The 26512-nt window shown below is 38.3% G+C and overlaps 1 protein-coding gene and 1 pseudogene across 1 annotated transcript; one reads left to right on the top strand and one right to left on the bottom strand.

The window, feature by feature from the left end:
* Positions 1–309: 309 nt before the first annotated feature.
* LOC148787139 (uncharacterized) lies at positions 310–3057 on the bottom strand (annotated as a pseudogene).
* Positions 3058–24236: 21179 nt separating this feature from the next.
* On the top strand, positions 24237–26285 carry LOC105167775 (benzyl alcohol O-benzoyltransferase-like). The gene is made up of 2 exons (XM_011087592.3): positions 24237–24769; positions 25166–26285. Exons 1-2 carry the CDS (start codon positions 24326–24328, stop codon positions 26105–26107), a joined length of 1386 nt encoding a protein of 461 aa, XP_011085894.2. The 5' UTR covers positions 24237–24325; the 3' UTR covers positions 26108–26285.
* The last annotated feature ends 227 nt before the right edge of the window (positions 26286–26512 follow it).

Below are 26512 nucleotides of genomic sequence, written 5' to 3' on the forward strand. Positions count from 1 at the left end.
ATAACAAATTATATGACATATTAAAAACTTACACAAACCTTGAAAAACTTCGACTTTTGATGTATTTCATTCTTGCAGCGGCAGCTTGGTTGGTTTAAAAGTATTTTAATAAATAAGAACATACCTGGGTTGCAAAATCTGGTGCAGGTGCAGGTGGTTGTACTACATTGCTGCTTTTTCTTTTTCCTTTTCATGTAGCCTGCAAATTGTGATAAAAAATGAGTTTAAAAAAAGATGAAGGGATAAAATAGAAAGAGCATAATTCATTGAGTATGCTTGATGTTACCTTTTCACTTGGTTGCTCCTGACTTAAAGGGGGGGGGGCTTGAGATCCATGTGGGATTTCTTCTGGAACAGCAATATTTGCCTGCAAAAAAATTAATTTTTTTACAAAACAAATTAAAATTATTATATGATATATTAAAAAACTGACGCAAACCTTGAAAAACTTCGACTTTGGATGTATTTCATTCTTGCAGCTGCCCTTGTTGTGGCCTATTTGAAGGCATTTACTGCAGGTATGCGTCAATCCTTTTCGCGTTGATGTGTTTGACTGCAGCTCATTAGGGTCTTTTCTCCTCAGTTTCTTAGTTTTTATGTAATCTTGTGCTCCAGGGACAGCATGTATCATGTCATTATACACTTTGAGGTAAACTGTCTTCTTATAAAAATCATCCACATAATCATCTATTCTAGACCATTTTGAAACAATTATTGAACAAGCATGACAACATGGGTATCCTGTCAATTGAAACATGCCACAACTGCATGTTTTCTTCGCTAAGTCAACCACATGTTTAAGAAGTGGTCAATTTCATACTCTCTCCCACCACACCACCTAATGAAATAATTTCTTGCAGCATGTTGTTGCTTGTTTATCTTCTTTAGGATATTAGGGCAAATTGATCCTCCATACTTCTCCATTCCCTCTCTTTTCAATTGCAACCTAGACGTCAATTTTGTTCTAATCCACTCAAACATACTTATAATTGGTTTGTCCCTTGCCTTAAGTATGTAACTATTAAAGCTTTCACACAAGTTATTCACTAAAATATCACATTTGCTATGAACTGGAAAATGTGATCTTGCCCAATGTTGTGGATTTATCTTTCTTAGCCATTCAGAAGCTGTTTCCACATCAAATTTTATCTTTGGATCAAGTTTTTCAATTTTTTTCATAAAACCCTCAAATTCCCTTCTGTTTGCAGTTGAGGCTGCCTTCCAAAAGTATTCTTTCAGTTCAACAGATTTGAATTTCACTTTGAAATTTTCATACATGTGTCTCAAACAAAATCTATGTTCAGCATCTGGCACCAAATCCTTTAAGGCCTCAACAAGACCTTTTTGTCTATCAGAAATAAAAGAGTATTTTGTGGTGCCCAAACCCCCTATTTCATCCAAAAGTTCACTCACAAACCAACCCCAAGTGTCCCTATTTTCTACTTGTGTTACAGCCATCGCAATTGGGAACATATTATCATTTCCATCCCTTCCCACAGCCACAAGCAATTGACACCCATAAACAGTTTTTAGCAAACAACCATCAAGACCTATGATTGGCCTACACCCTCCCATAAACCCCTTCTTTAAAGCATGCAGACTGAAATACATTCTATCAAAAACTGGGGGATCAGAATTTTCCAATTTTTTAAGTATGAGCTTAGACCCTGGATTACAATTTCTGACACTTTCACAGTAATCCCACAACAATTCGTATTGCTTTGCATCATCCCCCCTGATTCTCTGTAAAGGTTCTTTTTTTTCTCTCATCACCTTAAATCTACTCACATCCACATTGCATTTTGATCGAATTCTATTTTTCAGTTGCTGAATAGGAATTGTTGGATTATCTCTTATTGCATTTTCAATTCTTTTTTCAAGATAAGATGCATTGGCAAGCCTATTTTCATATGTTCTTGCACATGTATGCTTGTCCTTCATTGTTTTAATTTGAAATGTAGGTCCACCTTGTATTGGTGAGGCATGGATCCTCCATTCACAACCCTCCACTTTACATTTTGCTGTCACTCTTGCAACTTCATTTTTTAAAAATTCAATATCTACCCCATTCCGTAGTTTGCCAAATCTAGGAGTTCAAAGCCCTCACTAAAGTACATAATTTTATTTTCATGTAAACAAACCCATTAGCAGCTATTTCAATTCCTTAGTTATGTCATGTCATGGAAACAAACAGAAATCTTTTGTCAGGAGCCAACAGACATACATGATCTACTAAGCTGGAGTTGCCACACCACTCCCCAAATGAAATTACACAAACATAATAAATAATTCAAAAATATAAATACCAAATATGCAAGTGCAAGCATTGCCAATGGAAAATGTCAAGAAAAGTAAAGCACCTCTGGTTTATGGGTCTTGACATATTCATCAACTGAAGTCCGGTTCTCTCATAGTAAACGAAAGAACAAAATAGGGCTAAAGGTGAAACCATCCAGGATTGTTTACTGTAAAAAATAGGTACTTCAAGACTGAATTTCATTTATTAAAAGAAAGAAGAGAATGTTAAACGTTCTAATTTACAGACCACTCAAGTGAAATTTTTTAGTACAAAGTTAGATTTTCTGCTAATGTAGTCATGGGCGATAAGCCGATAATATTTCGAGGACCTCACTTTAAGAAGCTTATCAGAAGCAATTCAGGAGTACTTCCTCCAAACATTCTGTTACTAGTATCAATGCAACTTCCTAAAGATACTTTGGATATCTATCTCAAATAAAGCATGTGATGGGTTAAAAGCAACATATAAAACAAAATAATTATGTAATGGGTTAAAAGCAAAATAATGGGTTAAGAGCAAAAGAAGCGGAAATCGAAAATAAGATCGAGACTAACCTTGTTCGGTGTCGCAGTTGCGAGCGACGGCTTTTGGCGGGGGATAAAGGGAAAGGGAAAGGGAAACAGTTCGCCGGCGGAAATTGGAGCTCCAAATAGCAAAAATCAGAGCTTGAAATAGCAAAAAACGATGTTGTAGCCGTGGGCAACAACGTTTGAGTAGATTTCGCCGGCGGCGGTGGTGGATTTGAGTGGATTTCGTCTTCTCTCAGTCGCCTCTGTCGTCTTTCTTTTTCTCTTTCCAGAAACAAAATAAAAACCTAAGTTTGACTAACAGTCAACATTTTCAAATATAAGGAGGGGTATTTCGTCTTTTACCCTTCTCACCAACATTTCTTTTATGTAAGGAGGCAGTGTGCTACAATATTTAATTGACAGGGGGGTATTTTGCATTTTTTTAACACAGGGGGGTAATTTGCTCTTTATTAATAACACAAGGGGGTATTTTGCTTTTAACCCTTAAATTAATACTACTGTGTATACTGGTCCACAGAGCCCAATCCTGGTTACAGTAGCCAAGAGGCTCTTCTCTCAACTTTTATAATTATGCAGCCATTTCCTTATCAATACATAACTCTACTTCACATAACACTGTTAAAATTGCAATAGTGAAGGAAATGAACAGAACGAAGTGTAAGAGCCATATATGTAGAGCTCAAAATTGCACTCTGTAATTTCTCATTAATGCAGAAGACGATGATCAGTGGTTAAATACAATGTCAAGCCATATAACCGTCTGGCAACTAATTAACAAACTAACCGACTCGACGTTGACGTGGACAAACAGAAATGTGAATAAATGAATCAGATTACACATCAACGAAAATTGATAAGGAGTACACAAAACGTAATATGTAAAAACACGACTTCATCATGTATCTAGGAACTGGGTCACTTCATCGTCTTCATGCTTGGTGATAGCTGCAGAACCTTCAGGTAATTGGTGAGCTGCAACTGCTTCATGGTCTAGCTGTTGTAGCTCAACAGTCCCCCACAAGTGGGACTGGGATCGAAGAGAGCAAGGCCCAACTTGGACAATAGCAGAGAGAAGGATTTCAATGGCAAAATCTTGGTGAAGGCATAAGCTAACTGAAGCGAACTTGGAACGAAAGAAGGGGAAATAAACCCCCTCATTGTAGGCATCATTAACGAGATGGCAATCAAGTTCTATATGTGTTGTACGCTCATGAAACACAAGATTTGCGAGAATGTGCAAAGCGGCCATGTTGTCACAAAAAAGATCAATAGGAAGACGGATAGGAAAAGAGAAATCTGAAAGAATATAGGAAAGCCAACGGAGCTTACAAACGGTGGCAACCAAGCTACGGTACTCAGCTTCAGCGGTAGAACGAGAGACGGTAGATTGTGGTTTTGTCTTCCAAGACACCAAAGCGTCCCCAAGAAAAACGCAGAAATCGGTTAGGGAACGTCGAGAATTAGGGCAAGACGCCCAATCAACGTCGCAATAAGCCTTCAAAGTGAATGAATTGTGAGAAGGAAAGAAAAGGCCTCTTGATGGACAACCCTTTAGATAGCGCACGACATGAAGGGCTGCGTCCTAGTGTGACTTGCAAGGATGGTTCAAAAACTGGCTAAGTTGTTGCATCGAACGGGATACGTCAGGGCGAGTAAAACCCAAATACAGCAACCGACCAACAAGGCGTCTGGATTAGGTTGCAAAGCACCAGAAGAGGTGACAAGTTTTAAACCTGGAGGAAGTGGAGTGGAGGTAGCTTTAGCATCAGACAAACCAGTATCTTGTAGAATGTCCATAATGTACTTAGTTTCAGCAACATAAAGACTCTTTGTGCCGCGAGTAATCTGCAACCGAATGAAATAACGAGCATCCCCAATTTCTTTAATTGGAAACAAGGCATGGAGATGAGCCTTCACTTGCTTGATATCCGCCAAAGATGGACCAGTGATCAGAATGTCGTCGACATAAACCAGCAAACTCATTGGACTTGCATAAGTTTGCTTCATAAAGAGACAATGGTCATGAGCCGACTAAAGAAATCCACAAACCTTAAGTTTGAGAGTGAACTCAACATGCCACCTGTGAGACGCTTGCTTCAGCCCGTAAAGCGAGTGTTGTAACTTGCAGATAAGATCAGGGGCCACATTGTAACCTTCGTGAGGTGTCATGTGGATATCTTCCTCCAACCGCCTATGGAGGAAAGCGTTATTGATGTCCAACTGGTGAAGGGGCCATGCTTGAGCTACTGCAACAACAAGAAAAACATGAACAGTAACGTTCTTGGCAAATAGGGGAAAAACTGTCCGTGTAGTCCACACCCTCAATCTGGTTAACCCTTTGCCATCAAGCACGCCTTAGACCTCTCTATCGACCCATCAGCCTTAAGCTTCGTCTTATACACCCATTTGTATCTAATCGCACGCTTACCCAAGGGCAATGAGGTGAGGCACCAAGTGCTGTTTTGCTCCAAAGCTGCAATCTCAGCGTCCATAGCATCTCTCCATTTCGGATGCTAGGCAGCTTCTAAAAAAGGACCTGGCTTCTTGCAAAATCGACAATGAGGCTACAAAGGACTTATATGAGGGAGTGCCAAAATGAAGAAAATAAGGGGCGTGAGTAGAACAAACGAAGTCATTTAGCCAGGAAGGAGGACGTGTAGTTCTAGAGGAACATCTAATAGGTTGTGGATGTGAACTGGAAGGACTGCCTACAGAATGAGAGGTCTGAAGATGAGGTGAAGAGGATACATGAGGAGGGGACTCAGTGGGACGTGAGATGTGTTCTCATTTTCTATTTTCAACTTTCAATAAAAAACTGTGAATTTTTTAATTTTGTAGTTTTGAGTGATAACGAGAATATGTTGATTTGAATTAGATGATAAGATTAGATTTTATATTGTTAGTGATCTCAAATTATATTCCTTTTTAAGGTTAATTATACTTATGTAGAGTGTAGAAGCCACTCGTGGTATTTCTTTATCACAGAAAAACCTAACCAACTATTATAGACATGGAGTAAGAAAATTCTTAAAATTATTACAGGCCAATATACAACTTGAATAATAATAATAAAAATGGACAGAAAATGAAGAAATAATCAGATTAACAGTGTAGTAGAGAACAGGCTCAGAATAGCCAGATCCAATATCAAGATAAAGGAATACGGTCACAAGGCACCGCTTCCACAATAAACCAACCCACGATAACTCCACAAACCAAGAACCCAAACTCAACTCCGATCACTAAGATCTTAGTATCACACGGTTACAAAAACCCCAACTCATGTATTTCACAAAAAACTTGGTGAATGATAAAAAGATGAACAACTTAATCTGTCTATCGGCTGAAGGGGAGAACTCCCTATTTAAAGGGGTGAAAATAGTGATAGAAAAGGAAAGCTTTGGTGGCTTTCCTAAAACCATTAAGTTGGTTTAGGAAGATCACCATAGCTAAGGAAATAGAGAATCACAGAGGAGATGTGAGAGAGAAGGAAGAAGAGAGTTAACAGTTGGCGTAAGGAGAAAGACAAGAGAGAACATGAGAGTCAGGGTTAGGGTTGTGAAATAAGTAGGTAGATAGGTCGAGTCGGGTTATCGGGTCGGGTAGTGGGCGACCAAGTGGACCGGGTAAGTGGGCTGCCAAGTAGCCCTTTTAATTAAGTCATGGGGCCACAAAACATAACAAGTTAAACACTCTCATAAAAAGAGTTACAATTTTTTGAAAAAAAAAATTAAAATTACTGTTACACCTCCTCCCAAGAATTTTCTGTTTACAATCGTACCAATTTCGTTAGGGTTTTATAAAAAAATGTTAATATCAATAAAAACTTACAAAAACTTTTAATTTTACCTCTTATTAAGCATTATGTATGGTTTATTAATAAAAATATCCTAATAATACTTCTATATAGTTTAAAATACAATATTTAACCATGGGTAATTGTCATAGTTAAAACCAAAATAGGCGCAACAAATAGTTATTGACAGTTGCATCATGGTTGTGGTATCTGTGAGGGTGTCTAAAATATTAACCATGGTAAATAATATTTTCTTGGTATAAAATTTATATTTTTGCATCAACTTTATTTAATCATGGTCAATAAAAGTTATTTACCATGATTTTAGTCCATAGCTATTAAAATTGTAGCCAATAGTCATTTTTTTTAGTGATACTTGTAAGGAGGTAAATATAATATACATATTGTTTAAAAAGTGTAATTCCAATAAAATATTATTCCCTAATTATTATTACTGAATAAAAAGTAGCCGCGGAGAATAAAAACTAACCATATTTTCAATAAAATATACATAATACTGAATAAGACGCAAAATTAGAAGTTTATATATTTATTTTTTGCTAATGTCAGTATTTTACTCTCAAATATTGGAAATAAGCTTTAAAATTTTCTACATTGTCAAATTATTTTCAATACTTTATTTGATTTTAATGTGCCAGTTTAATTTGATATTTATTTGAGGTTATGGCCCCATTATTATAATGATTTAATTGTGGTTTTATAAGATTTAATAAGTATTTGACCGTTATATTTTATATATTTATGTGACCTATTTATAATTGGATTTATTATAATATTATGAGTTTTAATTAGGCCACTTAATATTTTATAACGATCAAATTTTTACAACTATTTAAAGGGCCATTAGCATTCTTCATTTGGCACATTGAGAGAGATATAAATTTTGTATAGCTTATGAGTTGAGAAATATTTTATACTACAAGTATTTGTAGAGTTTTTCCAACATAACTGTGGACTAGTTCCTAGTCTCCTCGTGGTCGTGCACATGAGATGAGACACTACTGAAAACTAATGCGGTTTTATCCTAGAGTCATCGTTACGAGTTAAAACCTGCACATAGGGATGCAATCATGGCTTTAGGTCGGTGACAAATGCCGTAACTCTCCATCGGTGCAGCTTTTCTAATTTTCTAAATTCATTTTTTTCATATCCGTACTATATGAAATTGTGATAATTTATATAATAATATATAAAGTTATTTGAGATATGATTATAAACACAAATCATACCATATTTTACACCAATCTAAAGCCATGATTATGATTGTGATTTGTGTTGATTAAGTGCATGGTTGTACTAATTCTTGATTTGCGAGTAATGTTTTGAGAAAATGTACATCTCCATCAAAATACTACATCAAATTTTCGGGGTGAAGAAGCAATAGAGTTACAACAGTATTGTCGAGCCATGAAACGGAAGTGCCCTCTTTTTCTGGCCGACTGGCTTGTTTGATTTTCTATCCCAAGTACCCCAAAAGGCGATCTGAAAGCTTCAAGTTGAGATATATTCATTGCTAATTGCCGATGTGATAGAAACTTTTTAGCACTTCAAACTTTTGAGTTAACTTGACGTGAATCTATATTTTTTTTTACATTCTATATTTTTTATTGTCGAGGAAGTTTTTGCAGGTGATAAGCTGGGCCTATGATTCGAGTAAATTTACAGAACTTTTTGACATGCTGAATTATTACCTCCAATTCATTCTCTTTTTTGACAGTACACCAAGGAAACTTCCCGTCTCTCTTCTCATGTTTCTGTTTTGTTGCGATGTCAACATAGAAGCCGAAAATTGAAGAGAAGAATCCATAGCTACAGAGAATCAAGACTGATTTCTAATATTGAACTCACGCATTCTGTACAGCTTAATCTCTGCCTTTTAAATTACAAAGGAGGTGAGAAACAGATTAACTCCTATTAACAGATTTGCTAACTACCTTCTAACTAATGCTAACGAATAACAACTAATTACAAGGGAAGAAGTTGTTATTTCACCTAAAAGGCAGAAAACATAAAAGTGATGTCGTGTTGGCTTGGTAATGCGCATCATCTTCCTTTTGCTAGTTGCAAAAGCAGCTAGAGCTGAAACAGAGTAAAACAGTAAGAATTCCTTCATCCCCCCCTCAAGTTGGCGCATGAGAGAGTAGGCCCAACTTGGAAAAGAGACGAGTGAAGGGAACAGGAGGCAAAGACTTTGTGAAGAGGTCGGCAATTTGATCAGAACTGTGAATATGCTAAGGGCGAATAAAACCGCACTTAAAGTGAACGTGGATGAGATGACAGTCGATGTCGAGGTGTTTCGTGCGCTCGTGAAAAACTGGATTTTCAGTGATGTGGATTGCGGCTTTGTTGTCATAGTGGATAGGAATGGGAGCTGCAACAGAGATGGAGAAGTCTCGATGAAAGTAGTTGTTCAAAAGTAGTTCAGAAACGGTCGATCCCATGCTGCGATACTTGGCTTCGACAGACGAACGCGACACAGTAGCCTGTTTCTTGGTTTTCCAGGAGACCTAGGAACCACGAAGGAAGATGCAGTAACTAGTGATAGAGCAACGAGAATCAACGCAAGAGTCCAATCGAAGTCTAAGAAGACAGACAGAGATAAAGTGTTTCCAGAGGGACAGAAAAGGCCTAAAGTGGATGTCCCCTTAAGATAGCGGTCGAGGTGAAGAGCAGCAACCATATGAGGATCACGAGGATTTTGAAGAAATTGACTCAATTGCTGCACTGCAAAAGAAATGTCAGGAGGAGAAAAATCCAAATAAAGGAAGCAACCAATCAACTTTCTATAACGATCAAGAGCAGCAAGTAAAGCGCTAGAAGAAGCACAAATTTGATTCCAGGTAGAAGAGGTGTGACTGGAGGAGTAGCTTCAGTCAGTGAACAAGCAGAAACAATGTCCAAGAGATACTTCTGTTGGGAGACGTAAGTACCATGGGAAGAACGTGTCAGCTCCAAGCCAAGAAAATACTTAGCATGCCCCACGTCCTTAATGTTGAAATGTTTACCAAGGTAAATTTTAAGTCAGTCATAGCTGCTAAAGAATTACCTGTGAGAAGAACGTCATCGATGTAGACAAGTAGTTCGATAAAAACTGTATCAGTGCGGAGGGTGAACAAGCATTGATCATGAGAGGATTGAACAAAGCTAAAATGCCGCAGCTTAGTACAAAATTCAATGTTCGATTGGCGGGAAGCCTAAAGAGTGTGGGGATATCACGTACAACAGGTATCCTGTCCTGTATATGATATGATGATGGCCAGCAAAACTATTGATTGATGTACTCCAATTAGAGTAAGTGGGGCCCTTAACTAATAAACGATAATGTCAAATTTTATGTCGTTGATTGATTTACAGTTGTGAGTATACATTACTGCTTATATCTGATGTTGCTATATAACGAATGACTGTTAGTCGGTGTGATTGCTTCTACGTGAATTGTTGCCTGTATATATATATAGATTAATTGTCTATACTTATTGAGTAGCCAACTCATTCCTTGCCACGTATTTTTCAGGAGATAGGTCACACTGATTAGCCACATTGGACTTTGAGTGGTGCCGTCGTCTTTATTAGGTGGGTTAGCCATGACATCTAAAGCCAAAATTTTTTATTGTTGGGTTGTTAAGTATTCTGGTCTTTTATCGGGATTTGTGTTTTAAGTTGTGGTATGATTTTCCTTAAGGTTATGTACATGAGGACATCTAGTGAGGGTGAATATAAACATTCGGATGTATCTATTTCCTTATGTGGTATATATACATTATATTGATAAATTAGAATTTATTTTACAGGTTGAAAGAGAATTACTTATAGAATGAGTTCTGATTAAAGAAAGGATGAAATAGTAATAATTAGATGTAGCGAGTAGGGGGTGCTACATTGGGTGGTATCACGCACTGTGACTGTCTTGGCTACCGGAGAGAAACTGTCGAAGTAATCGACACCTTCGATCTGGTTGTATCCGTTGGCAACAAGCCACGCCTTGTATCTGTCGACGGATCCGTCAGGCTTCAACTTAACTTTGTAAACCCAACGACTACCGATGGTTTTTTTTCCTTGCGGTAGAGGAGTAAGATCCCAGGTGTGATTTCTGTTAAAAGCGTCAAGTTTTTCTTTCATGGCTAGCCTCCAGCATTCATGTTGATTAGCCTCCAAAAATGACTGTGGCTCTTGTGCAGCATCAACCTGCGACAAAAACGATATGTGTGCAGGGCTAAAAATAGGTGAGTTACATAGATGCGAGGTAGAGGAGGAGTGATTGCAGATGTAGTCCTGAAGCTAACTAGGCGGAGTCATGGTTCGTTGTGACCTACGAGAGGTAGGAGACGTAGGAATGCAAGGAGTGTGACCTGCAGAAAGTGGTTCAGTAGGAGGAGTATTGGCTGAACTTGGGAGTAATGAATCAGGTGCAGGAATAGGAAGAAAGGACAGACTCTCTAGGGGGTTACCAAAAAAGGGAAAACAGTCTTCATAAAATTGAACATCAAGTGAGACTAACACCATTTTAGTGTCGAGGTGATATACTTTATACCCTTTATGTAATTGGCTGTAGCCAAGGTACAAATATTTAGACGCTCGTGGGGCTAATTTGTATTTGTGTGGAGAGTTGTTGGTAGCAAAACACAAACAATTGAAGGTTTTGATATGAGTGAGTATAGGAGGTTTACCATAGAGGACTTCGTAAGGGGATTTCCACTCTAAGAGGGAAGAAGGAAGATGATTGATAAGGTACGCTGTAGTGAGGACGCATTCTCCCTAGAATTTCTTTGGAAGAGAAGCTTGGTGTAGGAGCGAACGAGCTACATTAAGTAAGTGTTTGTGTTTGCGCTCGGCTACACCGTTTTGCTGGGGTGTATGGGTGCAAGACCGCTAATGAAGTATGCCTAAAGAAGAAAAAAGAGTTTGACAACCATCATTAATGAATTCATATCCATTATCAGACCTGGCAATTTTAACAGAGACACTAAATTAGTTCGAGATAGAAGCAAAAAGGGAAACAAGTGTAGAGGTGACCTATGCTTTATTTTGTAGGAGAAATATCCACGCAGCACGACTGTAATCGTCCACAGTAGTTAAAAAATAATGGCAATTTGAAAGTGAAGCAGTTTTGTAGGGTCCCCACACATCCATGTGAACGATGTCAAAAATGTTATTGCCTCGAATTTCATGTGTAGTGATGGTGTTTGAGGCTGTTTAGCAATGTAAGAAGTATCACAAATTCCCCAAAATTGTGGATCTTTTATTGATTTTGTATGCTGAAGTACAGAAAAAGAGGGGTGGCCAAAACGTTTATGCCACAACCAAGAAATGCTGGAATGAGATGACATGTTACAGAAAGAAAGGGAAGTAAGACTCTGTTCAATAGCAGCAGGAGTAAAGGAAGATCTGTTGATGATGTATAAGCCTCCTAGTACATTACCCACGGCAACGATCATGATAGTTTTCAGGTCCTATAACCAACACTTAGAGGATGAGAGGAGTAGAATAGAGTTTGAATTGTAGAGTTTTTGGATAGAGAGTAAGTTATGTTTAAAAGCGGGAATGTATAGAACATTGGTGATCGTGAGGTTGCTATGCAAGGGAATGTCTCCAGCAAGAGTAGCAGGCTGTGTAGAGCCATCTGGTAAGTGCACAAGATAAGTAGGAACAATGGAATGTTTTCGTTTAAAAAGGGAGGAACCTACACACATGTGGTTAGTGGTCCCAGTATCAATTATCCAAGAACCAAAACCATCAGCATATGTATTAATAAGAGTGCCATTACCTGCAAAGTCATCTCCCTGTGCGAAGTTTACTTGCAACGGGTCTGAAGCTGCCGCAGCTGGAATATCCACTTAATCATTTCCAGTAACTCTGAAACTTGCTTCAAAGCTTCACCCAAGTCCCTTGTGTGCTCTCCATCTTTCTTATCTTCAATAACAGCCGCATTGAAACCTATTGGTGGCCCTTCTTCCCTTCGTTTTTGCTCCTTGAGGGTAGAAACCATGAAGTTTAAAGCATGCATCCTTTGTGTGTCCTTGTCTACCACAGTGAAGGCAAACTTGTAGTTTTTTGTCAACGTAACCTCTGCCTTTGTACTCAGTTTTCTCCAAAACAAGCGTATTCCGTCTAGAGGCTACATTCCCTCTTTGGTTGTTCCACTTTGAGTACAATGCCATTCCATTTAAATTGCCGTTAGTCTGAGTATTAACCAATCTCTGTCTCTCAACCCTTAGCAACATAAAGTAAGCTTTGTTCACACTTGGAAAAGGATCCATAACAAGGATCTGGTTGCGGATGTTATCGTAGCTATCATCTAGTAATATAGGAATTGTACTAGAATTGTCAAGTTATTTTCCTATGCTGCAATTTTGGTAAAACCACATGTACATAGTCCACAAGTGCAAGTTTTTGTAGGCATCAGACATTCTAGCTCGTCCTAAAGCGTAGATAGACTGTTGAAGTAATCTACCACACTCATTGTCCCTTGTGTAATGGAGGCAATAGCTCGCTGCAATTGATAGACCATAGGTCCATTAATCTCTCCGTATCTTTCTTCGAGATCCAACCATAGTTGTCTGGATGTTTTTGCGTACAAAAAGCTTTCAAAATTTTCTTGGAGATGGCATCGAGGATCCAGGATGTTACAATTGAGTCTACCCTGATCCAAGCGTCGTAATTATCTACAGAAACATCTGGCGCGCTCAGCTACCATCAATGAAGCCTAGCTTCATTCTCGCACGTAATGCAATCACAATCGACCTCTTCCAGGCCAAGAAATCTGTTCCATCAAAAGGAGCATTCACCAAAATGGTTCCAGGGTGATCTCCTCCATGAAGTTGCAGAAGGTTTTGTTCCCTCCGTCCTGCTGGGTCTGTCGCCATTGCTCAATTTTGCGGAATCTAGAGTAAGGAAACTTAGAAATTATAAAGAGACCTTCATGTGAAGGCTCTGATACCATGTTGCGAAGTCAACATAGAAGCAGAAAATTGAAGAGAAAAATCCATAGTTGCAGAGAATCAAGACTGATTTCTAATAGTGGACTCACGCATTCTGTACAGTTTAATCTCTGCCTTTTAAATTACAGAGGAGATGAGAAACAAATTAACTCCTATTAACAGATCTGCTAACTACCTTCTAACTAATGCTAACGAATAAAGTGCTATTTTAATTGAAGAAGTGCTAAAGGAGAGATAGCAACTAATTACAAGGGAAGAAGTCGTTATTTCACTTAAAAGGCAGAAAACATGTCGTGTTGGCTTGTTAATGCGCATCTTCTTCCTTTTGCTAGTTGCAGAAGCAGCTGGAGCTGAAACAGAGTAAACCAGCAAGAATTCCTTCATATTTTTTAATTAATAATTATATGTGACACATTGGAAACGATGTAAATAAATAAACATTTTAAATTAATTGAATATTATTTAATAAGTTTTTTGTTGTAAGTATAAAAATAATTATGATAAAAAATATATAATTTTAAAAAAGAAAAAAGGAGAAATAGAAAAAAATATTTCTCAAAATAAATAATTATTTAAAAATATAATTTTTACCCTTGTAGATATTAATGTTATCCTTTGCTATGGACTACGTGAAACCTACTTGCCTAATTGCTATGGACTAGGTGAAACCTACTTGCCTAATTGCTAAGGACTACGTGAAACCTACTTGCCTAATTGCTATGGTCATATATGTATAGATCATTTGTGGTTGGAAGTAGAATGTGATGCATTATTTATGTAAGAAAAAGACTTCCGCAACTGTTGTACATGGTCCTATTCTTGCCAGCTCCAGCCTAAATTTCATATGCTATTGTTGGCAAAAATGGCAATTTATCCCATGTGATATGAATTATCTGTAAAAATTAAAGAGCTATACAATGTGTTTTGAAAAATATAGCAAATTACTCTCCTATCTATGGTTTAGATAAGGGGATAATTTGCTTCATTTCTTAAAACACAGGAGAATAATTTGCTAATTATTTTTCACAGGGGATATTTGCTCACATTTACACAGAGTAAATTGCATAACCCTATTATTATTTATTTTCAATCACGAAACCTTTGTTTAATTCCATTTTTAAGTTGTTTTGATTATTTGTCTTTGGGAGAAAGAGAGATAGATAGACAAACAAAGGTATATTTTTGGATTCATGTTTTTGCATTCTTCGAGATAAGATAAAACATATTTAATGTTTGTTTTTGTGTTTTACACCTTATATGTGTGTTTTTTTATTTTTCAACTTTTTATATAATAATATATATATACACACACTTATATATATAATATAAAAGAGACATTATTTGACAATAAACAGTGATTTTTGTCTCCAAAAAATATAACATAAACATATAATATATTATATATATAATCCCAACATCAAACCTACACCACGTAATCTAAAATATTTTTAATTATCTCAAAATACAAATTCAAACATAGCATCTATCTTCAACACACACTTACTTATCATTATTTTTCTGTCTCTATCTCCAAACACAAAATAGAACACTCAAATTACAAATCCAAACACTATGTTTGTGTTTTAAAAGTTTTTACGTGTTTAGTTTTGCGTTTTGTATCAATTTAACCCTATCATTTTGTGGAATGATTCGGAACATAGGAAGATCCATTGGGTGGCCCGGGAGAAGTTGTGGCATAGCAAGAAAGAGGGAGGGCTTGGCTTTCGGAGGATGCAAGCATTCAACTTTGCTTTGCTTGATGGACGGAATATCAGAGTGTGGCGATCCACCTCAAAAAATAAGACCACGAGCAATGACGTCGATTGCCCTATATTTGTCAAACGGATCAATGGAACTTGAGAATCACAAAAGACAATTAGGCGAGTCGGGTTCGTCCCCGACGATGACCCTCCGACGCCTAAGTTAGGTCTAAGGATATAGTGAAGAGCGTATGTTTTTAGTATAGAATAGCGTTACCTCTTTAATGAATCAAGTCCTCTTATTTATAAGATAACTTATAATATATATGGTATGTGCTCGTGTCATGATCTCATGCTACATATCAGCTGGTTCTGTGCTGATCATGCTTCTGGATCGCGCCATGGCTAATCGTCCTGGATCTTGGTCGTATATCTTGTCGGAAGATTTTATTATCTGCGAGATTCTTGCCATAATAAAGTAATTACACACAAAAATACCCATAATACCCTTAATGAAGGGTATTTTCATCTTTTAGTAATTCACCCTTATCATTAGTCCCCCAGTTCTGTATGCGTGATTTTTCACACATGCAGAAGTCAAAACGTCTCCTTTCCTTTTGAGGTAACTGCCTTGATCCGAGCGAGTCACGTGTCACTTCAGGAGTGGTTCTTTATCTCTACGCAGGCCTGCCCAGTCCTATATATATATAGAGGTTTCATTCAAAAAAATTTACTGACTTCATTACCTCCCACGATCGCTGCTTCTCTTCTGTTGACCTCAATTTCCACTGTTCGATCTCAATCTCGACGTTCAAGGTACTATGTCTTCTTCAAAATCTAATTCTGATTCGAATTCTACTTCTGTTACGTTTTCCCATAGAGCTGAATCCCGTGTTCCCCATGTGGGCCCGTCTAGGCTTAGGTCGCGACGTAAGCCGCGTCGTGGTCGACGAGTAGAAGAGTCTAACTCAGATGATACTCCTACTTATGTGAAATTTCAAGCTATGTTAGAATATAGCCCTTGGGCAGGTATAGTTAGTACCGTAAAACAACAAATTCACTGTATAAAGGAGAAATATTTTATTACCAATAGCTTTGAAGTCATCATCCCTAGGTCATTTGATCGCATGCATCGCCCACCTCCAGGTTTTTGTGCCTTCTCACATAATCACTTCGAAGCTGGATTGTGATTGCCTTTAGCTCCTTATGAAGCTCAAATCCTTAGTCGACTAAAATTATGCCCCATGAAGTTGTCTCCAAATTCTATCCGTCACATAATCCTCTTTATAATTATAATGAGGGTTCATCACTTCGAGCCTAATTTCGACAACTTTTGGACTTTGTATTCATTTACCACTTCCACAAGATCTGGAGATCAAGGATTCTTTTACCTGTCCGCCCGCAGGGGTCGTAGGTTCTTAGATCCCATTACATCTAATGTTGGCCCCAGGAAAGAAAGGTTTATTTTTATTCGACCTCCACTGGGCGGATCAACAATCAGAGTCTGCTAGGGCGGAAGAAAGGAGGAATATGGAGCTTTTAAACGAGGTCATAGAGTGTTGGAGAAAGGCTCGTGAAGATTTGCGCGCCCCTCATGACTTGACAGCTCAATTTGAGGGTGAGAAGTTGGTTCAAGATTGGAAGGTCTCATCATGCAGCACTGTCCTTAGTACCCAATCGGGTCAAGACTCTTGGGAGTTCTATAATACTAGCTGCCTTCCACGTGACCAGGTGGCTCTACTACAGACTTCATTCACCCGTCTCGAAGAACACTGCACTCACTCCTTGATCCAGGTTTGTCTCTTATCATACTTATTCGAATTCGATCTATCGTTCTCTATCTGATTATCATTTTCTTTAGGCTGCCAACTTCATTCGGGGTCTCTCTTTGAAGTGTGCAGGATTCCATAAGAACCAGATCATTAATGAACATAGATACCGTGAACTGCGAAGCAAGATTTTGGAGACTTCAGCCCGAGAGCAGGATATTGAAAATCAACAAGTAGCTTTGGAAGTTCGCAATAAGGAGTTGGAGGAGAAGATGGCTTCTGAGATAGCCAGGGCGATGGAAGCGGGAAAAGAAATTGGGTTCGCTGCTGGGAAAATCGCAGGTGCAATAGAGGGTCGAGAAGATTTCCTCAAGTCAGAAGACTTTACTGCTTTGGAAGATTTCCTCATTCGGGAAGCCCGTATCCATGTGCTCGTGATTTTATGAAAGCACCTGGATTCGAGTCTGCTTTGGAGATTAAGGCTGCAGATTACTTGATGCAAGGCTTTGATAGATGCAAAAGCCAGGTATTTACTTTGAATGGGTTCAAACCCGATTTTGACATGTCACGATTAGATCCTGGTCTTGATGGCAAGCTGCAGCCTTTTGCTGACGAAGAGGTTCCTCCAGCGAGTGAAGCTGAGTTCGTAATTCTTCTTCATGATGCTTTGTGATTTATCCCATCTTTTTGGATTCGATTCTTGAACTTGTGATCATTTTGTAATATTTGACGATGTTCGAATCTTCTACGATTGTCAACAAATTACAAATTTGCTGCTTGATCTTGTTCAGATTCATGCTCAAATTTCAATCTTTCTCAGATAAGCTTTTTTTCTAAAGAGAAAGGATCTTTTCCAGATCGCTTATATTATTTGGCCTTTTTTAGGCGCGTAGAATTTAAAATTTGATCTTTCTCAGATCGCTTAAATTATTCGGCCTTTCTCAGGCGCTCAGAACTTAGAATTTGATCTTTCTCAGATCGCTTACATTATTTGGCCTTTCTCAAACGCTCAGAATTTAAAATTTGATCTTTTTCAGATCACTTAAATTATTCGACCTTTCTCAAGTACTTATTTATGCATAAAATTTCCTAAGATTTTGGATATTCCATGATCAGGGAAGATCTTGTCCATTCGCGTTCTGGAGTTTATATGTTCCTCTTCTCTTTATTTCAACCACTTTGAAGCGTCCTTCCCAACCTGGGTCCAATTTTCCCACATGTTATCAAACTTCAACCCTTTTTAGGTCGAGGTCGCCTATCTGCAGCTCTCTTGGTCGTAATCTTCTATTGTAATTTTTTAGCATCAATCCTTGGGGTGGAGTATTTTTGCATAAGCTGCATCCCTTCTTTCTCCCACCATATTGAGATAGAAAGCCCTTTCCTCCTCGTTAGTCATCGGGTCATAATTCGCTATCCTTTGAGTCTCTTCACCAATTTCTGCATGAATGACAGCTTCAGAACCATAAATTAAACAGAAGGGAGTTTCACTTGTAGCAGACCGTGGGGTTGTTCGATAGGCCCATAATACTCCTGGTAGCTTTTCGTCCCAGGACCCCTTCAACTTTACCCTAGCTTTCAACTGTTAGAGAATGGTTCTATTTGTCACCTCAGTTTGTCCGTTCGCTTGAGGATGACCGACTGCTGTGAAGTTTTATTGAATTTTTAATTCCTTCAGCCAAGTCGTAATTTGCTTTCCTTGGAATTGTGTGTCATTCTTTGATATTAGGATCCTTGGTACCCCAAACTTGCAGGTTATATTTTTTCAAATAAAATTGATCATCTCCCTTTTAGATATTCTAGCTACTGCTTCTGCCTCCACCCATTTGGAAAAATAGTCAATTGCGACCACGATGAACTTCTTCTGAGCTTTAGCTGGAGGGAAAGGTCTTAAGATATCGATTCCCTATTGGTCGAATGAGCATGCGATCTGAATTGGTTTTATTGGGGTTGTGGGTGCGTGCGTTTGTGAAGCATATTTTTGATAGCTCTCACACTTTTGAACTAATTCTTTCTCATAATAGGCCAAACTTGTCTTGCTATCTTTTGTGCTAGCGAGCTTGCACCCGAACGATTACCAAAGTTTCCTTCGTGAATCTCTATCATCACATATTTTGTCTGGTCATAGTTCAGACACTTCAACAATGGTCCTTCTATGGATCTTTTATATAGATCCGATCTAATCAAGGTAAATCTGGTATACCTGAATTTTAGTCTCCTAGCTTGTGCAGGATTGTCAGGTGGAACTCCTTCTTTGAGATAGTGCATGACTTCATCTTTTCGTGGGCATGATGGTTCGACTGTATTGACTTCCCAACTTTCTGAGATCGTCGGTCGATCTTTTACCATAACGGTAACTTTTTAATTTTTGATTCCTAATAAGAGAGCTCCAAATTTCAAAAGTGAGTCAGCCCTATCATTTTCGCATCTTTGGATTTGCTGAATTGAGCAATTATCAAATTGTTCCATCAAGGATTTTACCTTTTTGTGATACATCGTCATGGATTTTTCCTTGGTTTCGTAAGTTCCATCAATCTGCATCGCCACGAGTTGTGAATTAGTAATACTTCCAATATTTTTGCTTTAGCTTCGTAGGCTAACTCTAGTCCCAGGATCAGGGCATTATACTCTGCCTCATTGTTGGTCGTGGAGAAAGATAGCCTAGTAGCGATCTCTATCTCTATTCCTTTTGGCCCTTGGATCAGGATCTCGGCTCCTCCATTGTTGGCGTTCGATGATCCGTCTAAATGTAACATCCAGGTATCAATTTCTGGGGTTGGTTCACCTGCTAATTCCATTACGAAATCTGCTAGGATTTTTCCCTTCTCAGTTGTTCTGGCTTGGTATTCAATATCATATTCACCGAGCTAAATCGTCCGTTTCACTAATCTTCCAAAAGCTTCGGGTCGGTGCCACAGTATGCTTTTGAGTGGCTGATTTGTTAATACCACGACTTTGTGGGATTGGAAATAAGGTCGTAATCTCTGAGCTATTACCACTAGGGCTAAGATAAATTTTTCGATAACAGTGTACCTCTTTTCGGACCCTTGTAGCATCTTACTGACGTAATAAACTGGATTTTGGATTTTTTTGTCCTCTCTTACAAACACAGAACGAACCGCATTTTCTGATACTGCTAAATACAGATATAACGTGTCTCCTACCTTCGGGTTCGCCAACAACGGTGGTGATCTCAAATAATCTTTGAGTTCTTGGAATGCTTTTTCGCACTCATCCATCTATTTGAATTCTTTTGCTTTTCTCAAAATTTTAAAGAAATGCAAATTTTTATCTGCTGATCTAGAAATAAATCGATTGAGTGATGTGATCTTACCAGTCAGTTTTTAGACTTCTTTTGTTGAGGCCGGTGATTTCAGTTGTAGGATCGCTTCAATTTTTTTCGGGTTGGCCTCTATTCCTCGGCTGCTTACCATGTATCCTAAAAATTTGCCACCTCCCATACCAAATGCACTTACTTGGGTTGAGCTTGATCCCATATGTTCTCATAATGGCGAAAGTCGCTTCTAGGTGTGACAAGTGGTTTTCCGGTTGCTGGCTTTTGACTCGCATGTCATCTACATACACCTCCATCGTCTTTCCTATCTGGTCTTTAAACATCCTGTTCACGAGTCTTTGGTGTGTGACACCTGCATTTTTTAGTTCGAAAGGCATTACATTATAGTAAAAAATACCTTGCTCAGTTACAAAGGATGTTTTGCTTCGATCTTCCTTCGCTATAAAGATCTAATGATATCCCTAGTATGCATCAATCATTGAAAAAAGTTCGTACCCTGCTGTCGAATCCACTAATAAATCAATTCTTGGTAACGGATATGGATCTTTGGGGCACTCTTTACTTAGGTCTGTAAAGTCGATGCACATTCTCCATTTCCCGGATGACTTTGGTACCACCACCACATTTGATAGCCAATCCGTATATTGAACCTCAGAAATGTACCATGCATTCAACAATTTGCTGACCTCATCGTTAATAATGTGATGCTTTCAACCCCCAACATCCTTTTCTTTTGTTGAACTGGTAGTATGGTGGGATCGACATTCAGCCGATGAACTATCACTTCTGGGTTTATCGCTTTGAAATCCAAAGGATTCCATGCGAACATGTCTATATTGCTGTGAAGGAATGCGATCATCATCGTTTGTAATCCTCTCTCCATCCTTGATCCTCTTTTGGTCGTTCTTGTTAGATCTCCTTGTACTAGCTCAATTTCCTTATGTTCCTCGATGTGCTCTATTCTCTCAATTCTCCTATTTTCCCATTCATTCTCGTTTGATTTAGTGAACTTCCTCTTCTTTTCAATTGTCTCTCCCTTTTTTAGGGACACGTTGTAGCACCTCTTAGCCTCCCCTTGGTCTGCACGGTGAAGTTGGCAATGTCCATTTTGATAACCATGGGGTCGTTGTCCTCCCCTACCCTTTCTCTCGCATCATGAGCTCCGAAAGTGATTTCTGACTCCGGTGTTATGTTCAGGATTTGCCTATTTTTGAACGACCATTTTTTTTTTCGAACTTTTTCCTCGATCTCTAGCAGTATCCAGCTGCTGAGCCTCCTACTATAGTATGTATGATGCCTTTCACAGGCGCATTCTCCCTCATTCTCTAGTCTCCCATCATTTCATTTTCCAGGTCTTCTTTCTTGAACTCATCTATCTGTTTTCCCAGCAAAGCGATCTGCTTTGATACACTGTCCACTTTTGCTCGTGAAATAGCAAGTTCTCTAAGATGGCTTTTATCTCGACTGCTCGACCCGACCTCAGAAGGTGGGCGTCAACCTCTATCTGCTTTCCTTTTACTCGTTGCTGACATTTTTTCTTGCTCTTTTTCTCCAAATAATTTTCTTTTGGTGGCTTCTTTCTCGATGGGTGTTGTGGTTCCACGTTCGTAAGCCACAATCGCATTCCGTCCTGCTTCCTCCATCATCTGTTGTAGTTCCATCCTTGTAAACTGAATAGTCCACTCAGTTGTTCCTAGTGTCGTCTCCAATCCAGGAATATTTCCTCCTAAGTCCCCTTTCATGTTTCTCAGGATACTTAAGAATGTATTCCCACAGACGGCGCCAACTGACCCGCCTCAGAAAATAAGACCACGAGCGATGACCTCGTTGCCCTATATTTGTCAAACGAATCAATGGAACCTGAGAATCACAAAAGACAATCAGGCTAGTCGAGTTCGTCCCCGACGATAACCCTCCGACGCCCAAGTTAGGTCTAAGGATAGAGTGAAGAGCGTTTTTTTTTTTTTTTAGTACAGAATTCCGTTACCTCTTTAATGAATCGAGTCCTCTTATTTATAAGATAGCTTATAATATATATGGTATGTGCTCGTGTCATGATCTCATGCTGCATATCGGCTGGTTCTACGCTGATGATACTTTCAGATCGCGCGGCGGCTAATCCTCCTGGATCTTGGCCGTATATCTTGTCAGAAGATTTTATTATTCGCTGAATTCTTGCCATAATAAAGTGCTTACAAACAAAAATACCCATAATATCCTTAATGAAGGATTTTCGTCTTTTAGTAATTCACTCCTATCATGTGGAAAGACCCTTGGTTGCCTCGTCCGTCTACTTTCCTTCCAGTTACCCAGCAAAGCCAATTCTTTACAGATTTGCGAGTTAGGGATCTCTTAGATGATGGCAATATATAAGTGATGGAATGAAGGGCTCATTGATGGATTGTTTGGTGACCCCGAGCTTGTGGCTGCTCGTATGGCTCGTTATTAAAACCACGTATGATGTGTTCTCATTTTCAATTTTCGACTTTCAACATAAAAACTGTGTATTTTTAACTTTGCACTTTGGGTGACAATGAGAATATGCTAATTTGAATTAGATGATAAGATTGTATCTTATATTATTAGTCATTTTAAATGGCATTCTCTTTTAAGGTTAATTACACTTTGACCCTTTCATAAAAAAAAATTGCAATTTTTTGAAAAAAAACCTTTTTAAATTCCTGTTTACAATCGTACCAGTTTTATTAGGGTTTGACAAAAAAATTAATATCAACAAAAAACTTACAAATATTTCAATTTTACCTCTCATTAAAAATTATGTATGGTTTATTCACAAAAACATCCTAATAATACTTCTATACAGTACAAAAATACAACGTTTAACCATGACTAATCGTCATAGTTAAAATAAAAAGAGGCGTAACAAATAGTTATTGACCGTTGCATGGTTGTGGTATCTGTGAGGGTGACTAAAACATTAGCCATGGCAAATAACTTTTTTTTTTTTTGGAAAATCTATATTTTTGCATCAATTTTATTTAATCATGGTCAATAAAACTTATTTATCACAATTATAGTCCATAGCTATTAAAATTGTAGCCAATAGTCATTTTTTTCTAATGATACTTGAAAGGAGGTAAATATAACATACATATTGTTAAAATATTATTCCCTAATTATTATTATCGAATAAAAAGTAGCCACCGATGATAAAAAATCTAACCATATCATTAATAAAATATATATAATGTTGAACAAAACACAAAATTAGAAGTTCATATATATATATATATTTTTGCTAATGTCAGCATTTTACTTTACGGTTATAAATTAAGATAATTCTAGCACGGGATGCAAGTGTAATTAAAAAAATAGCAAAAAAATTTAATTTCGTATTTTTAGATCGAGTTTAAGTGCAATTGTCCCAATTTTTTATCCAAATATTTTAATAATTTTTTTTTAAAAATAAGATCTAACATCTTAAATTCAAAAATATTTGATAAGATGTATAAACTTACGTGATCTTATAAATAAGGTCATCCAGACACCTGTCTCTCAGTCTTGGGACTCATGACATTTTTAGGAAGCTCGTGAACGCAAATATGTAAAACGTGATATTTTTTGAGCAATTCATACAAAATCGCTACCTTTCTTACATTAATTTTTTTCTAGTGAATTCATGAACACATTTATCATAACTGTAGCAATATGTTTACGATAATTTTTATCAGTAACTAAAAGTATTACGATTGATAATCATTATTGTTTTGTATTTTGTTTATAATTTTTAATTTTTATTATAATAAATAATTATGTTTGTTATTCTATTAAATTAATACTACTGTGTATACTGGTCCACAGAGCCCAATCCTGATTACAGCAGCCAAGAGGCTCTTCTCTCAACTTCTATAAGTATGCACCCATTTCCTTATCAACACCTAACACTACTTCACATAGCACTACTTCACATAACACTACATCTCTCTCTCTCTCTCTCTCCACAGTAATCGCTTCCACAAATGGCATCAGCAAATGCTTTGACCTTTAAAGTCACAAGGCAGAACCCAGAGCTGATCCCTCCGGCGAAACCCACGCCCCACGAACTCAAACCCCTCTCCGATATCGACGATCAAGAGGGCCTCCGCTTCCAAATCCCCCTCATCCAGTTCTACCGGAGAAACCCCGCAATGAACCGAAAAGATCCCGTCATGGTTATCCGCGACGCCCTGGCCAGGGCATTGGTTTTCTACTACCCGTTTGCCGGGCGGTTGAGGGAGGCGGCCGGCAGGAAGCTGGTGGTGGAGTGCACGGGCGAGGGCGTTCTGTTTATTGAGGCAGACGCGGACGTGACGCTGCAGCAGTTCGGCGACGCACTTCATCCGCCGTTCCCCTGCCTGGAGGAACTGCTTTACGATGTGCCGGGGTCCGGCGGAGTGGTGAACTGCCCTCTGTTGCTTATTCAGGTATATATGTCAGTCTCGTGTGGGGTTAATGCATGAGTAAGCTTAATTTCCTTGTGTGGTCAGATAAGGTTCATCATATATTTTAATTCATTTAATATATGCATATTATATTTAAAAATTATATTATTTATTTTATTTAAAAAAATTGTTAACATATTATGTATATATTATAAAAATAAAAACTATAATAAATTCTAAAATAAAAATTTTAAAAAAATTACTCATTGTTTATTATATATATACACATATTCATATATCGATATTAATATAGAAAAAAAGCTTTTAAAATGGCCATAATCAATCACATACAAAGTTTAGACCATTTTTTTTTTATTTGCAAAACAAAAAAAGGTTAAGTTTTATTTTATATAAAAAATTGGAGGTATTCATCTGCAGGTCACGCGTTTAAGATGTGGTGGGTTTATCTTTGCTCTCCGCCTCAACCACACAATGAGTGACGCTGATGGGATTGTTCAATTTATGGCCGCCGTCGGCGAGCTCGCACGGGGCGCTGAAATGCCTTCCGTTCTACCAGTTTGGCAAAGAGACCTCCTAAACGCACGTGATCCGCCTCACGTGTGCTGCACGCACCATGAGTATGATGACGTACCGGACACCAAGGGAACCCTCATACCACTAGACGACATGGTCCACCGCTCCTTCTTCTTCGGCGTAGCCGAGATCTCTTCCCTCCGACGACTCCTCCCATCACACCTCCGCTCTTGCACCACCTTTGAACTTTTGGCAGCTTGTGTCTGGCGCTGCCGCACAATCGCGATCTCTCCAGACCCTAATGAAGAGGTCAGATTCCTATGCATCGTGAACTCTCGCAAGAGATTTAATCCGCCACTCCCCGCTGGATACTACGGCAATGCCTTTGCGTTTCCCGCAGCCATTTCCACTGCCGAAAAGTTATCCAAAAACCCCCTAGGTTATGCGTTGGAGTTGGTGAGGAAGACGAAAGCCGACGTAACAGAGGAGTACATGAAATCAGTTGCGGATCTGATGGTGATCAGAGGGCGCCCATTTTTCACTGTGGTGCGAACTTATCTGGTCTCTAATGTGATTCATGCGGGCTTTGGAGATGTGGACTTCGGGTGGGGCAATGCGGCATATGGCGGGCCGGCGAAAGGCGGCATCGATCCAGTTCTCGGCGTTGTGAGTTTTTACGTAGCTTCTAAGAATAACAAGGGTGAGAATGGAATCGTGGTTCCCATCTGCTTAGCGGCGAACGCAATGGAAGTATTTGTAAAAGAGCTTGAGAAGATGCTGAAGAGAGATGATGATGATCAGAGGGCTGTTCGGAAAGATTCCATTTTTATGTCATCGAAGCTATGAAATTGATAACTACTATATATCACTCTTTGTGTTGTCCTGTGCTTGACAGAGATACAGCGTATATAGATGTACAAGGGATTCTTTGCATGTTTTGTGAGATGGGAGTGCTTGAGAGTAATAATGTTAAAAAAAAAGGTTAATGTAGAGGTGCTTATAAAAAGAGTTGGGCTTTATAACTTATTTGTAAAATTTTCTAAGTATGTTGTTAGGGGGGTAAAATTTAGGTTAAAATGCAATAAAACTCGTTGTATTTTAAAAAGTTAGCACAATACATTCTTTTGTTTTGAAAATAGCTAAAAACTCCTTCCTGGCTTATTTTAGTCAGTTCACTTGCTTTTTTTTCAAAATAGCACCAACAATGTTACATTTTTTTTCCTGTCTGACAATTACACTACAAAAATCAGA

Source organism: Sesamum indicum, linkage group LG8 (assembly GCF_026168435.1).
Source record: "Sesamum indicum cultivar Baizhima isolate 11 linkage group LG8, ASM2616843v1, whole genome shotgun sequence".
Taxonomy (NCBI): Eukaryota; Viridiplantae; Streptophyta; class Magnoliopsida; order Lamiales; family Pedaliaceae; genus Sesamum; species Sesamum indicum.